We start from the raw sequence: 14,016 nt of genomic DNA on the forward strand, positions 1-14,016 counted from the left end.
CTACTAAATACTAAAAGAACATAGAACCCAAGTTACAGGTTTTTCTTGTTTTGCCTATAACCTTATCACGTGAACAATTCCATCTAGTAGGCATAAAAATATAAAGTAATAAGTATATTACTTTTCTCCTAATCATCTTCTGAACATCATTGTAGAATATACTCACCCGAAGCTGTCAGGAAGGATTTCCCCAAACTGCAATGGCAAAACACGTTCTGTACCCCCTCCTCTTGTAACTTCCTCTGATTTTATTATTTATTATTAATATATATAATAAATCCTTCCACTTAAATTTTTATTCTTATACATAGGTCTTAGGAGTTAATAAAAACACCAATTTGACCTGTAAAATAATGACTAAAAATTATGAGATAGATTAAAATAAGATAAATTTATAAAAATAAATTTTGCAGGGTCATTACATTAGAATCACCTTTTATTAAGGTAATTAATGAGCCTACGAATAGAAATAAACTCACACATATACTACTTTTTAAATAAGAGATTATTCATAACTTGAAAGCCAAAAAGGCCAAGCAAGCAATATTAGGCCCCAAAGCGTGCTTCCACGACTCGCAGCGCAAGTAAAGAATCTCTACTATCCCTACCCCTCACCCCCGAAATAAATTCATCGATGCAATATTTTTCCTATTTATAATCCCTCAAATGACACGTGTTGAAATGCCAGCGATTTCGGTATTCTTTAGTCACAACCCTCCACTCAATACTCCATATGGAACAACTTGATTTGACTTGAGCTTAAACCAAAAGCAGATGGCAAATAAAAAGAAGAGTTTGTGCTGAGTTGAATGTCTATTCCAATGTCCATGCCATAAAACACTATAAAGCAGGCAACATAATGAGAAACGCACTGGACAGAGCCACAACACTAGGCTTTATTGCCCATTTAGCAGAGTCAAACACAAGGACACACACATATATATATATATATGCGCAAATAAGGCAAGGGCTGGGCCACCCTTGATGAATGATGGATTGCATAATCTTGCACTAATTTCTTACTTTATCGAACAATCAGTTGCATCATTCTCAAGGGTTAACAACTGAGGTTCATTTCATTCCAAAATTTATGGTTAAACTTATTATTATGAGGAAACAAAACTTGATAATCGTTTAGTTAAACTTGTTCTTCATTTAATTAAGGGGTTAAAAAGTTAGGTCCATTCATCTAGTAGTATTACTTTTCTTTTTCTCTTATTTTCTTTCTTCGCTCTCATCAAATGAATTGTGAAGTGGACAAAAAGCAAAAGTACTGATTCATGGAACCAATTTCGCTCGGCTGGATGTTGAGTATGTTAATGCTACAGTTATCTAAAATAATTAGTTTTTTAATTATACGAGGAGTCTAATAAGTGATTCACTAGGATTTTCAATTTCATAATTTTAATAAGACTAGTACTTTAGCGGTAGAAAGCTTATAATTAATAAAATTAATATGAGAAAAATTTTCATTATATTTTCTATTTTATTGTTTGTATCTCTCTTCGAAAATCATAACACGTTCTTGTGATAGAGACAAAAGAGTAGTGGAACCTAAAGATGGGGGAAAAGTATGCCAAAGTGGTAGACAGTGATTCTGATCTTTAGTTGGCTGCTTCACGCAAAGAAAATAAAGAAGAATCGTACTTCATTTATCTTGAATATAGCAAGTTCTCCTGACGTGTTTGTGATTGCTCTCAATCTTACTAAAAACGTACCCAACTTTATTACCACATGATGATCCATTTGTCCAGCGTCCACGATGCAATTTGTACTCCTAAATTCAACCTTGTGCACATGTATGTGAAAAGTAAAGTGCGATAAAAAAGTCTTTTGCCCTCATTAGACCTTCATACACTGCTTGGCATTGGAATTTATAACCCATTTCGACAAGAAAAAGTGATACTCCATAACAATGTGACTAAGGGAAAATTAATGCTCTTCGAATTTAAGGGTTTCGATTGAACTTCACCTAAATTCTTTAAAATTAAGCCTTATCAATGCCATCAAATCTCACGAAACGCTTAGAAATTTACTTGAATTTATTCTGCTTAGTTAATTTTAAAAAGTTCGTCTACTGTATAGTTGAAATATGATATGTGTACATATTAATGTATACCGATTGATATGTATAGAACTCATTTATTTGAAATACATTATACAATTGTTCATACAATATATATTAGTGTCTATATCATATATTTTTGAGCGAAAATTGGTATCCATTATCTTATTCAATCAATGAATGTGTGTGTGTATATATAACTACTCTTGATAGATATGAGATGACAAAGTAAGTGTTAACCGCACTCCCCCTTTTTCTCCTTTAAAAAGGGATGGCAAACACAATTGAGGGCAAAGCGTGAAGAATATCTCATACTCATCACCATGGATGTTGAGAAAGTCTTCCACATGACAGGAGGAGTTGGAGAAACTAGCTATTCCAAAAATTCTTCACTTCAGGTCTCTTTCTTTCTTTTACTCATCCCACAATTCATCTCCCCTCACATAATAATAAACAGAAATGTAGTAATATATAGTCCTATCACATTTATTTGATGGTAAAAAAAAATTAATTCTTTATATTTTTACTAATAAATATATGAAAGTTGAACTCTTTTCATATACTAAAGTCTAATACTATTTATTATTTATGCAGAAGAAGGCATCTGATATGGTGAAGCATATAACTCTTGAGACAGTAGAAGAAGTTTATCTAGCAACAAAGCCTAAAAGCATAGGCATAGCTGACTTAGGTTGTTCCTCAGGACCTAATACTTTGTCAAACATTAAGGACATCCTGGATAAAATCGAAGGTACCAGCAGGAACATATTTCAGCAATCTGCACCAGAATTCAGAGTGTTTCTGAACGACCTTCCGACGAACGACTTCAACGCAATCTTCCAGGCCTTGCCAGAATTTCATCATTGGTTAAAGCAGAAAGGAAATGATCATGAAAATAAAGGCACTTCAAAAATATACGTCGCTGCTTATCCTGGCTCATTTTATGGAAGACTTTTTCCAGATAATTGCTTGCACTTCATCTATTCCTCATATAGTTTGCACTGGCTTTCCAGGGTTAGTATCTTATTCTCATATTAGTACTACGTACTACCTAGATACATTTGGTTATCGTTATTTAATTTAAGGGTACATATAACTTATGCACGTTTAGTGTCACATAATTAACATGTTACAATACTTGCTGCGATTAAAAAAAAATGGAACGAGAAAATTTTGACGCATGAAAATCTTTTTCCTTAGAGAGATATTGTTCACGCATTATTTGAGAAATGCAGACAAGTAAAGGATTCAATGAAATAATTGTACATTAAAAATTGACTTGCATCATTTCAGGATAGTCGTCCTTGTATTTTTGGAAATTGAGAATATACTTTTCAAAAAAAATATCCTGTTAAATTAGAATTATATTTATATTTTAAATAAATAGAAAACATTTTTTAGTTATGAACCCCAAATATTAGAAACTATCAACTCAGCATACTATTTATTGTAGATTAGGAATCACTGTTAATTACTACTCCCCCGTCTCATTTTATGTGACATACTTTTATCGGAGTTTAAGAAATAAGAAAAACCTTGGTGATGTTACCATAGTAAAAAGAGTAATTATGCTTTTTCCAACCAAAAAAAAAGTAATTATGCTTTTAAAAAGTTTCCAGATAAGCAAATGTGATTCTTTTTTAAAATGACCAAAAATTTAAAGTATGTCATGTAAAATGAGATGGAGGGAGTAATAGATGAACTTAATTAGTACTTGAAACAATTACTACTCTGTGATTCACTTAATTATATAAACACATACTTATATGGTCATAATTTTTTTAACTTCCCTTTTTTGTGTTAGGTTCCACGAGGACTGTATGATGAACAAGGCAATTCCTTGAACAAAAATAGTATATACATATCTGAACATAGTCCTTCTGAAGTTTCCAAAGCTTACTTGGACCAGTTTAAGGAAGACTTCTCATTGTTCCTCCAATCACGGTCAGATGAGCTTGTTAATGGAGGAAAAATGGTGTTGATTTTATTGGGAAGAGAAGGTTTTAACCATGTTGATAGAGGAAATTCTTTCTTCTGGAAAATCCTCTATCAAGCATTACAAAATTTAATTAGCAAGGTAATCCTAGCTCGGTCATTAGTAATTTATAGTTTAGTACTATATGATGAGTGTAGAATTAACCAGATGTGTCAATAAATTAAAATGCACATAATAGGCAATAAGAAATTATCTTACATAATATGTTATATATGCGTCACTCACGCTGATGTCTACCACGTACAGTGAGAAGAGTATATAATATAAGAGTATCGTAATATATACTAGTATATATATGCTCACTAAAAAAATAGCGACAGCCAACTTCTGTCTCTAAATAGCAAAAATCTGCAGGTAATCTTGTTTGACGATGAATTATCAACAGAACTTCTTAGCTACAACCGATTGACTATGATTTCACAATCATTCGCTCTTCTTTTTGCTAGGGCCTTTTTCTATTTGGAATATACTAATTATTTGTCCATTATTTTACAGGGAGATGTGGAAAAGGAAAAGCTTGATTCTTATGAAGTACATTTCTATGCACCTTGCAAGGAAGAAATAGAAGAAATAACAAGGAAAAACGGGTGTTTTGAAGTGGAGAGGCTTGAAATGTTTGAAATAGAGAAAACAATTGGAAAAGGCATGAGCTATGGAACAATGGTGGCTATGACAGTCAGGTCAATCCAAGAATCAATGGTGGCACACCATTTTGGAGAAGCAATTGTAGAAGGATTGTTCAAGGAATATGGTAGATTGGTGGATGAAGAAATGGCGAAAGAGGATATAAGGCCTATCACTTTCCTATTAGTTCTTCGAAAACCATAACAAAATTGGTGCATATCGAGATGATATGTCTCTGCAATTTAATGTGCATACAGTACAATAAATTAGCAACTACAACTAGATTAGAAATGATGATGTTCAAATTATACTTGGTGTGCCCTCCAATCAAAGTGCACGAAGATCCAAGATATATATGCCGAAATTAGTTGACCCGTATTTTATTAGTATATGTTCAAAAGATTGATAATCTAAAACCGTAGATCATAAAATACTGCTCAGTAGTGTACTTCAAAATGTGATTAAAAAAATACTTATAAGATGAGCGGATTTATGGTAAATCTCTCGAGATCTTTTTAGGTTCTGTGTTCACAATTTAGTCATTTGTTATGATATTAATAGGCCATTGATACACATATTCCTACAGTTAAAAGGCCAAGTAATTAGGACTAGGTATGTCCGTAGTTCATAACTTCATGTAGCTGGGCTAGCTTCACATTCACATATATATAAGGAATTGAAATTGGCTTTAGGACTTGGTACTTAAATTTGTGGAGCGATTGCATGTTCCTAATCATAGCAATGGATCATCCTCCCATTCACCACATCTACCGTGAGGCCAATTCGGTAATGGATGGGCTATTTTTCCTCTTATTGCAAGTTCCAAGTCCAAGGGTGGTGCACTATACTTCCTGTTCCTTCAAGCTATAGTTTAGTGCATGCCTCAAAATCAAAATGGATTAACATTAAAAGTAGAACTATAATAAACTTCAAAACTACACAAATAACAAGGAAAAAATTTTAAATGACGTAAAAGGATATGAAGTATTTAATTTTAATAGCAAAAACAAAAGATAAATGAATGGGGGTTGGAGGGGGGCAGGACTAAACGGGACAAGACAGGACGTAAAGAAAGCAGTGACTTAAACCGGAAAAGGCAGGGCACCGCAAAATCTGGTGACCCGCCCCGCCCTGTTAACATCCCTAGTGCGTACCTAAATGTTTTTTTTCCATCGGAACTGACGGGAAAGCTGCGTTACTTGTATTATTTTTATTACAGTAGCATTACACATAACACAGCATTAGCACAACTTTTCTTTTGCTCTTTATATTTGTATTTTGTGATATTCTCCTCGACCAGACCTGGTACTACTTATTCAGTTAGTAGAGATATATGCATAAGATCGAAGAAATCGACCAAACCTATTTCGATTTTGATTTTTCAGGATTTAGAATTTAGACAATTGATTTGGTTTCGGTTTTAATGAGTCGATTTTTCGGTTTCTACAGCCTGCAGGCCTCCTCTGGTCTTAACTCTTTTGTTTTCTACAAGCCCAGTTGTCAAACATATGATAAAGCCCAAATATGTGGCCCAAGTAACAGTATAGAGTGTTTATTGTGATACGCTAATTCCAAAAATTTGAGATGAATAAAGCTTATATTATATACATCTCAACTTGCTATATTTACATTCTTACAAAGTAAATTGTGTATCTTTGTTGGATGTACCGAGAGCTAATTATGTATCTTGACAAATCGAAAATCGAAAAAAAATGTATCGGGAGCTAATTATGTATCTTTACAAAGAAAAAAATGTATCTTCGTTGAATGTATCGGGAACTAATTATATATTTCGACAGACCAAAATTGAGATTTCAATAATTGTGAAAAATGTTGGGGTTTTCTGTAATTAATCTCCAAACTGTCAGGATTTATGTTGTTCTTCATATTATTTTGTGGGTTATTGTTAGTTTTGAACAACTTAATTTATGTGGTATGTGGTTTCTTGTAGTGAATCTAAACAACATCAAATATTCGTTTGTTTATTGTCTTATTTAAATAGTGAATTAGTCACTCACTTGATGACTTATAAGATTCTTCTTCAATTTGTTGATATAATTCTCTGACTTTAAAGGGTTGAAGATTTAGAGTTAATGTTTCTATCAGAATTCTTTGATATATTTATATCTCATTGATAAATATTTATAGACTTGTACTTTGTCAGGAATTAAATTTAGATTCCACATTAAAATTCGACTGTGTTAAACATGGTTGACAGAGCAAGTGAAGTATTACTTGCAGATATGTAAAGATCAATTTTAGTTCATCTGTACTGGTGTCCGAATGCTGTAGAAAAAAGTCCAATAAAACAAGCTAATTATTTTTAGAAAGATTAAATTTGAAGCTTATGTTTGGTAGAAAAAAGTTCACTAGGAGACATGACCAAGTCGACCCAACAAATCATATAATAACGATACCAAACTATTAAAATTCGAAGAAATCACATTATTTTCGGTTAGTTTTCAATTTGTCTAATCAAAAGTCAAAAATTGAACTTCTTCAAATTCAATTGACGCGCACCCCAACCATCGATAGGAGCTTAAATTTTATGTACTAACACACTAATATTGTATTTTAATTTAACATGTAAATATATTTTAACTTAAATCCTCTCTGTGTGTTCGTCGATGTTAAACTTGTTTAGAATGATTATTTATATGAGGTGTCTCATGGTTTAGGGTTTTTGCCTATTTCCTTTTATTAGGAGTTAAAGTGGACTGACTTAACAGAAAAATAGAATCTAGTTAAGATAAATTGGAAAAGGAGAAATCCCCAAAAAGTGGGGTTAAAAAAAATTGTTCTTTACTTGACAAGGTAGAAAAGGGAAAAGTAATGATCTTATATAAGAATTCTCCGGATGGTGCTAATAGGCATCTCAGGAATTAGTTACCAAAGAGATTTATTCAATCGAAAAGCATAACTATAGTAATTTAGAAACTATGTATCTTTAGAAAATGTGCATGTATAGTAATTTTGTAGGGTTCACAGGAAATAGACAACACAAATCAAAATTAACCTAGCATTTCGTCATCAATTTTAAAAAATTATCTTCAAATAACTACTTGGTCATTAAAATTTGATTAGATTTTAAATAATTTATTTTCAAATATTTTTTAAGTTCATACCAAGTTTCTAGATTTTCGGACTTACACTGATCACTAAATCAATTTTTTTTTCAACTTCAAAATTTATGTTCAAACGAGAGCGAAATACAAAATTAATCTATGAATGAGCAGTAGCTAGTAGCAATATTTCTTTGCATCGTTCTGGCAATTATCAATATATACAGACACTTCGTATTTTCCCTGCAAAGCACACAGATATAAGTATGTATACTTTCTAGTTTCCCTCCAAAGCACATGGATTTCAAAAGAGCCAAAAGAGAAAATTGGGACTAACTTTCAAGAAAAGGACTTCAAAGTGTTTGGCATACGACCATGGAAACAGTATCATTATATTGTCCATTTGCATTAACATAAATTAAAGTATATATGACTCTTTCTGTTAACCAACTAGATATCCATCTTATAACTACTATACTAAAGAGATTCCACACATGCAATTTTTTGGTGGAATTGTAATGATAGTGTCTCCCAGAAACAATTAGGAAAAGAGAAATTTAATCAATTTATTTATTTGAAAAAGATTGAGCAGAAGAAGTCCAAATCCAAATGAGTCGGTAAATAAAGATTCTTTAATCACTAAAATTATAAAAGTGTAAAAGTGGTTCTTTTTTGAAACAGAGATTACGGAGATAATTAAAGTGAAAAGGTTATATCATTATTAACCAGTTTTCTTCTTAAATAAATACTGCCTGCCTCTGCCTTTTCCCTTTTTTCACACTAGAATACTCCAAAAGCTTCTTTAATTTCCTCTTATTAAAAAAGCATATCGGAAAATTAGGAAAAATCCTTTTGTCATAATAGAAAAAAGTTATGTTTATACTATGAACTAATTAATTTTTAGATATTTTTATTTTTTTACTTTAAAAATTAAATATAATCTTCTCTCTTATTTCCAATGCAATTGAAAAGGGTAATATAATCTTTTTATTTTTGTGATTAAATTTGTGCCAAATTTTTGTGGCCATTTACCACCATCCTGAAAATTAATCTCTTTTCCAAAAAGTTTTAGGGTTTTAGACAGTGGCTTGAAAATTCGGTATAGGAACAGAATTTGATTACCAAAATGATTGCAAATATTAAGATCGGAGAAACTTTGCTACTGATGAGAATTTATTTGGAAAAAATTACTTTTACTGTTCTCAGTCATATTTATTATAAATAGTTTCTTCCTCCGTCTCATTTTACTTGTCTCAGTTTGATATTGTACATTGATTAAAAAAATAATTAATAATATGGTTACTTTATCATAGTATCCCTCAGTTTGATATTGCTCATTGATTAAAAAAATAATTAATAACATAATTACTTTATCATAGTATCTTTATTAAATGATGTTTACATTTTAATTTGAAGAAAAAAACAATTAATACTAAGGATAAAAAAGAAAAAAAAATTGTCTTTGTCTCGATTAATGAAAAATGACAAGTAAAAGAGAAATCAAATTAAGAAATTTGAAACGAGTAAAATGGGACGGAGGAAATACTAAAGAAAAGGAGAAATTTAATCTTTCTACTTTTTTTTTTCTTGTTTTACTCACTCTAATAAATGTGGAAAATATTAATATGGTAAAAGTAGTTGAAATTTAAAAATAAATAAAAGTAAATTAATCAAAACGAATTGTATTAAACAGAACAGGATTCTTTTGAAAGCAAAAGCAGATCCAAAATTTCTAAAGCATGCATCTACCACTTAAAAAAAGTTTAAAGTTCAATGAAAATTGATCATTGCTCCTCTAAGTCAACTTTCATTCAAGCGTAACATTCCATATTTTTTTTTTTTTTTTTTTTGATGCATGAATACAAGCAGATATTAAATTAATTCTAAAAATTATATATATAATACTTAATTTGATGAAGAAATCATGAGTTTACGTACACCATAATTAGCAAATTAAATTGACCCTCGTTTGAAAGGGTCACGAAATTGACAAGTAAAATGAATTAGGAGAAGTATCAGACTATTTCATTGTACATATGATTGTTAATTCGTTCGAAGATAATGCATTGGTACTATTTGATAATAATATGTTTATAACTTTTAATATGAATTTTATTTTTTAAGAAAATTTTAATTTGTCAGTTTGCCACTATATATAAATTGCAAATTGTAATTGTATATCATATTATATTATCATATATTTTCTCCGTTTCAAAATAGTTGGCCTTTATTAAATTGATATTTTCCTTACAAAAGAATATTTTTTAGGAATTTATTTTATCAAATTAGTCTTATTAATTATGCATTACACATCGTATGCCTGATCGGCATATTTTTTTGTTTTACGTCCCGTAACTCTTCCTCAGCCAGACTTGGGCAGAATAGCAGAGCAAGTATTAGTAGCATAACAAAAAAGCCTTCCTTGTCATTAATATCTTTGCTCGCGACAATTGTGACCTCTTGGGAGAATCGATGACTGCATCAAAGACGCAGTGCTAGTACATCTGAGACTTCTTAATTGGCTAGTTGTAAATAGCACTTCCATTTGACACCTATCGTAATGATAAATGGCTCGTCTCATCGTGACCTTCTCTTAAATTCTCAAAAAACTTCTGTCGCTCCATCCCCGTAGGGGCAGAGAACCCGACGCTGTCTCGGTTGTGCTACCGTAAGCTCTGGGGAAGTCGAAATAGGAGAGCACTCATCTTGGGATGGGTTTACAACTTAGATGCTTTCAACAGTTATCCGCTCCGCACTTGGCTATCCAGCGTTTATCGTGGGCACGATAACTGATACACCATAAATTGAGTATATACACTTTGTTTAGCCATCTAATGATAAATATAGTATCGAAAAAACATAATAAAATCCTCTTTATTTCATCAAAGAAACAAATTAATTGAAATAAATATTTAAAAAAAAATGACGAATTAAAATATAACGGAGGGAGTAGTACTAGAGTCTTGTCATTATTTTGGGGACAAACGGATATCAATGATGGCGATGAAAAGGGACTCCTAAGTCTAATTAGTACTGCTAATTACCTAATGATGGTTAATTTAGTCCCTTATCTATGCCTAGTGTTAATGCTCTTTGTTTCATTTGTTCCATAATTAGTCTTTTCAAAGTTTTAAAATGAACCCACATTATCTATAGTCAAAAGTCTTTTCAATAATCACTGATGTCCCCAAAATAGTAAATTAGTAATTGTAATACTTGTAATTATTCAGATCAGTTAAGAAAAGATAGCAACTTGTGCTCTCCAAATATTTTGGCATGCGCAGCCTTTCACGTGATGAACATTCACTTCTTGGCAATTTAACAATTTTCTGATATCCAATTTGGAAAGGTGAATTTATGGTAGACATTGTCCAAAAAAATTGACCTCATTTTTTAGCGAATGCCTACAACATAACTTGCTCAGCTTCAAACAAGATTATAGTCAAGCTTATATGGGATAAATAAAATATTATAATATATATACACACATCAACAAAAAGAAAAATAGTAAATGTAGGTGTTCACTAGCGAAGGAATTTGAGTTTGAAGGGAATTTGAGTAATAGAATCTTAGTCTATCGGGTAATAGAATCTTCATGTGATGAAGATGACAACATACATATTTTGACCAATTTTATGAATTAAAAGTTTTATCTTTTTTCGATGTATTTGTACCCAACGTCTGTTATACCAAGCGAGATGATCATATCCAAAATCGCTTCTTAATTGAAAGGAGCAGTGAATACAATGCCAAAGGCACATTAGACTAGCTAGAAGATGCTTACATTAGAACATTGCACTCCCTACTTTAATATTTTTCTTTTTTTTTTAAAAAAAAACTTCTACTTCTTGTGGTGCGAAGGGAGTGTTCACAAATAAGGTTTAACCTGTTCCAGAGGCTTTTTAGAAAACTTAGATCAAGTGTGTTTTAAGTATCTTCTGATATTGACATAAGACTAACTTTTGTTCATTATTTATAGGTTCATATTAAAATAGTTTCACTAGAACCCAATTTTATTTCTTGAGGAATATTACACGAAAAGAAGAAAGTTTAAAATATAGAAGAAGAATAACATAAGTGGGAATTTGAGAATACATTCCCTCCCTTTTCCATCTCCATTAATTAAGTTTAATACAAAGATAGAAAAACCAAAGAACACATCTAACTTCCTGAACCTGACAAACCATAGCTCGCTCTGGCAAATCAGCGAGCATAACGCATTCATTGAATTTCTGAATCTTCTCTTTCCGCTGCAAGATAAAACAGAAACTTATAGCCCACTTCTTCCCCACATATAGCAAAAACTTCACTACACTAGACCATCTCTTTGTTTTTTCTCTGCTGCAAATATCAACGGCTCAGATCAACTACGTACTGTCCCCTATTTCCACATCAGATTTACGCCTCCTATTATTCATTAATTACACTGTACATTAACCCATAATTATGTTCTTTAATTAATTTTATTTTTCTTTAATAGACAATAAAGTGATTAAGCTCAATTAGCTATGAAGAACAATAGCTAACTTCTCTTCCTGATGAAATTTGATTTGTCTGGCAATGAAATCCTCAATGGCTTTCTGAAACTCCTCATTGCTTAATTCATCAACTGGATATACCGTTTCCGATGAATCACCGGAGTTATCCATTTTCCGGCACTTCTCCGTCTCCGATCTACGTAGCTTTCCGTATATATCCTTGTTACTTCCCCTTTCAAATTTCTCCGATTTAGTTCTCCGTGGAATTTGTGAACAAAATTCCTTTCCAGTTTCCTTCTCTGTTTCTTCGGAACCATCTGATTCCGCAGTCGTCTGAGCATTCGCTTCAAGTATAGTCCGTTTGTCTTGGTAGACTGTCTCTTCCCGATGCTCCAGCACGGAAGAAGAGTTTCCGGCGGTGAGATTGCCGGAGCGGTCTTCTTCCTTTTGAACGAATGAGTTGTAGAGTTCAGTTTCAGTGCTATTACAAACAGTTGAGGAATCGCCAGAAAATCGGCTGGATTTGAAGAAGAGAGTGAGAACGATGACGTTGCTAATAAGGAAAATGAAAAGAGGGCTAAGTATTGTAGCAATAAGTTGCCGGAAATACTCGCTGGAGATTTTTACAGCAAAAGGCAAGCGAGTAGAACTCCATAAGAGCACAAAAACTCCAACACAAAGCTCAACGATTCGAAAAAGCTTTGCGACGTTTTTGAAACTGTGGAATATCAGAATCACTCTGTTATCCATTTTTTCAGTGCCAAAATTGAAAGCATCCATCGAAAATTCGAAAGGAAGTATGTGTAGATATGTAGTGAAGCTTTGGTTTATATTACAGAGAGAAGAGAAAAGGAGTGAGGAATTTTAAATTTATTGCAGTAATAGAAGCGTTTAAAATGAATAGGTGCTGCCATTTTTATAGAGCAGTGAGGAGTAATATTGATGCGTCATGCGTGGAATAAACAATACGATTTTTCAAAAGGGAGTGTTTATGTTTTAATCAAACGGCGAATTATTGAAAAAGAAAAATCTTCAAGTTGTGTTTGGTCTACGGATAATTGACACAAGACACATTTTGGTCTTAAAGGAGACCCCAAAACACTATCTCCTTTTTAATTTATTTTTCTTGTTTAATTTGAAAAGAAATTTTAAAAACAATTCATTTTTTAAATATTATGATCGTAAATATATCAGATGTATCAAAATGTGTTTAAATATGTCATGTAAAAAAAAATTGTTAAAAGAAAAAAGAAAATCATTCATTCAAAACGGACGGAAAAAAAGAGAGTAGAACAAACAATTGAAATGAATGGAAGGAAGTAATATTTTGATTTTGTGGTACTATGGCATGCCTTGACAATAAAAAAACATTCATCAAAAATTAATTTAATAAAATGTCTATGGCGTATATTAGGTCGATTCAAGGCATAAATAGCGAAACGAAAATACGTGTGAGGATGATAAGAGGAGATTCAAAGCTCTTTCTTATTTGGTCTACAAATAATTGACACAAGACACATTTTGGTCTTAAGGGGGTCCAAAATATTCTCTCATTTTCAATTTATTTGTCTTGTTTAATTTGAAGTGGGGTTTAAGAAAATAATTTATTTTAAAAATATTATGATCTAGTTGTATTAAATATATCAAAATATATTTAAACATGTCATGTAAAAAAATTAAAAAATAATTGTTAAAAAAAAAAAAGCGAATAAAAAAAAGAGTTAACCAAATAAATTGAAATGACGGGCAAGAGAGTAGTATTTTGGTTTTGTGGTTCTATGGCATGCCTCG

At 31.7% G+C, this 14,016-nt stretch overlaps 2 protein-coding genes across 2 annotated transcripts; one reads left to right on the forward strand and one right to left on the reverse strand.

The window, feature by feature from the left end:
* Window positions 1–1,856: 1,856 nt before the first annotated feature.
* Window positions 1,857–5,203, forward strand: LOC107859995 (probable methyltransferase TCM_000336). Its single transcript, XM_016705182.2, has 4 exons — window positions 1,857–2,463; window positions 2,660–3,079; window positions 3,870–4,142; window positions 4,557–5,203. Exons 1-4 carry the CDS (start codon window positions 2,389–2,391, stop codon window positions 4,887–4,889), a joined length of 1,101 nt encoding a protein of 366 aa, XP_016560668.1. The 5' UTR covers window positions 1,857–2,388; the 3' UTR covers window positions 4,890–5,203.
* A 7,046-nt stretch (window positions 5,204–12,249) lies between these two features.
* Window positions 12,250–13,005, reverse strand: LOC107858297. The gene has a single exon (XM_016702972.2). It carries the CDS (start codon window positions 13,003–13,005, stop codon window positions 12,250–12,252), a length of 756 nt encoding a protein of 251 aa, XP_016558458.2.
* Between the last annotated feature and the right edge of the window lie 1,011 nt (window positions 13,006–14,016).

Source organism: Capsicum annuum, chromosome 2, assembly GCF_002878395.1.
Source record: "Capsicum annuum cultivar UCD-10X-F1 chromosome 2, UCD10Xv1.1, whole genome shotgun sequence".
In the NCBI taxonomy this organism is placed as follows: Eukaryota; Viridiplantae; Streptophyta; class Magnoliopsida; order Solanales; family Solanaceae; genus Capsicum; species Capsicum annuum.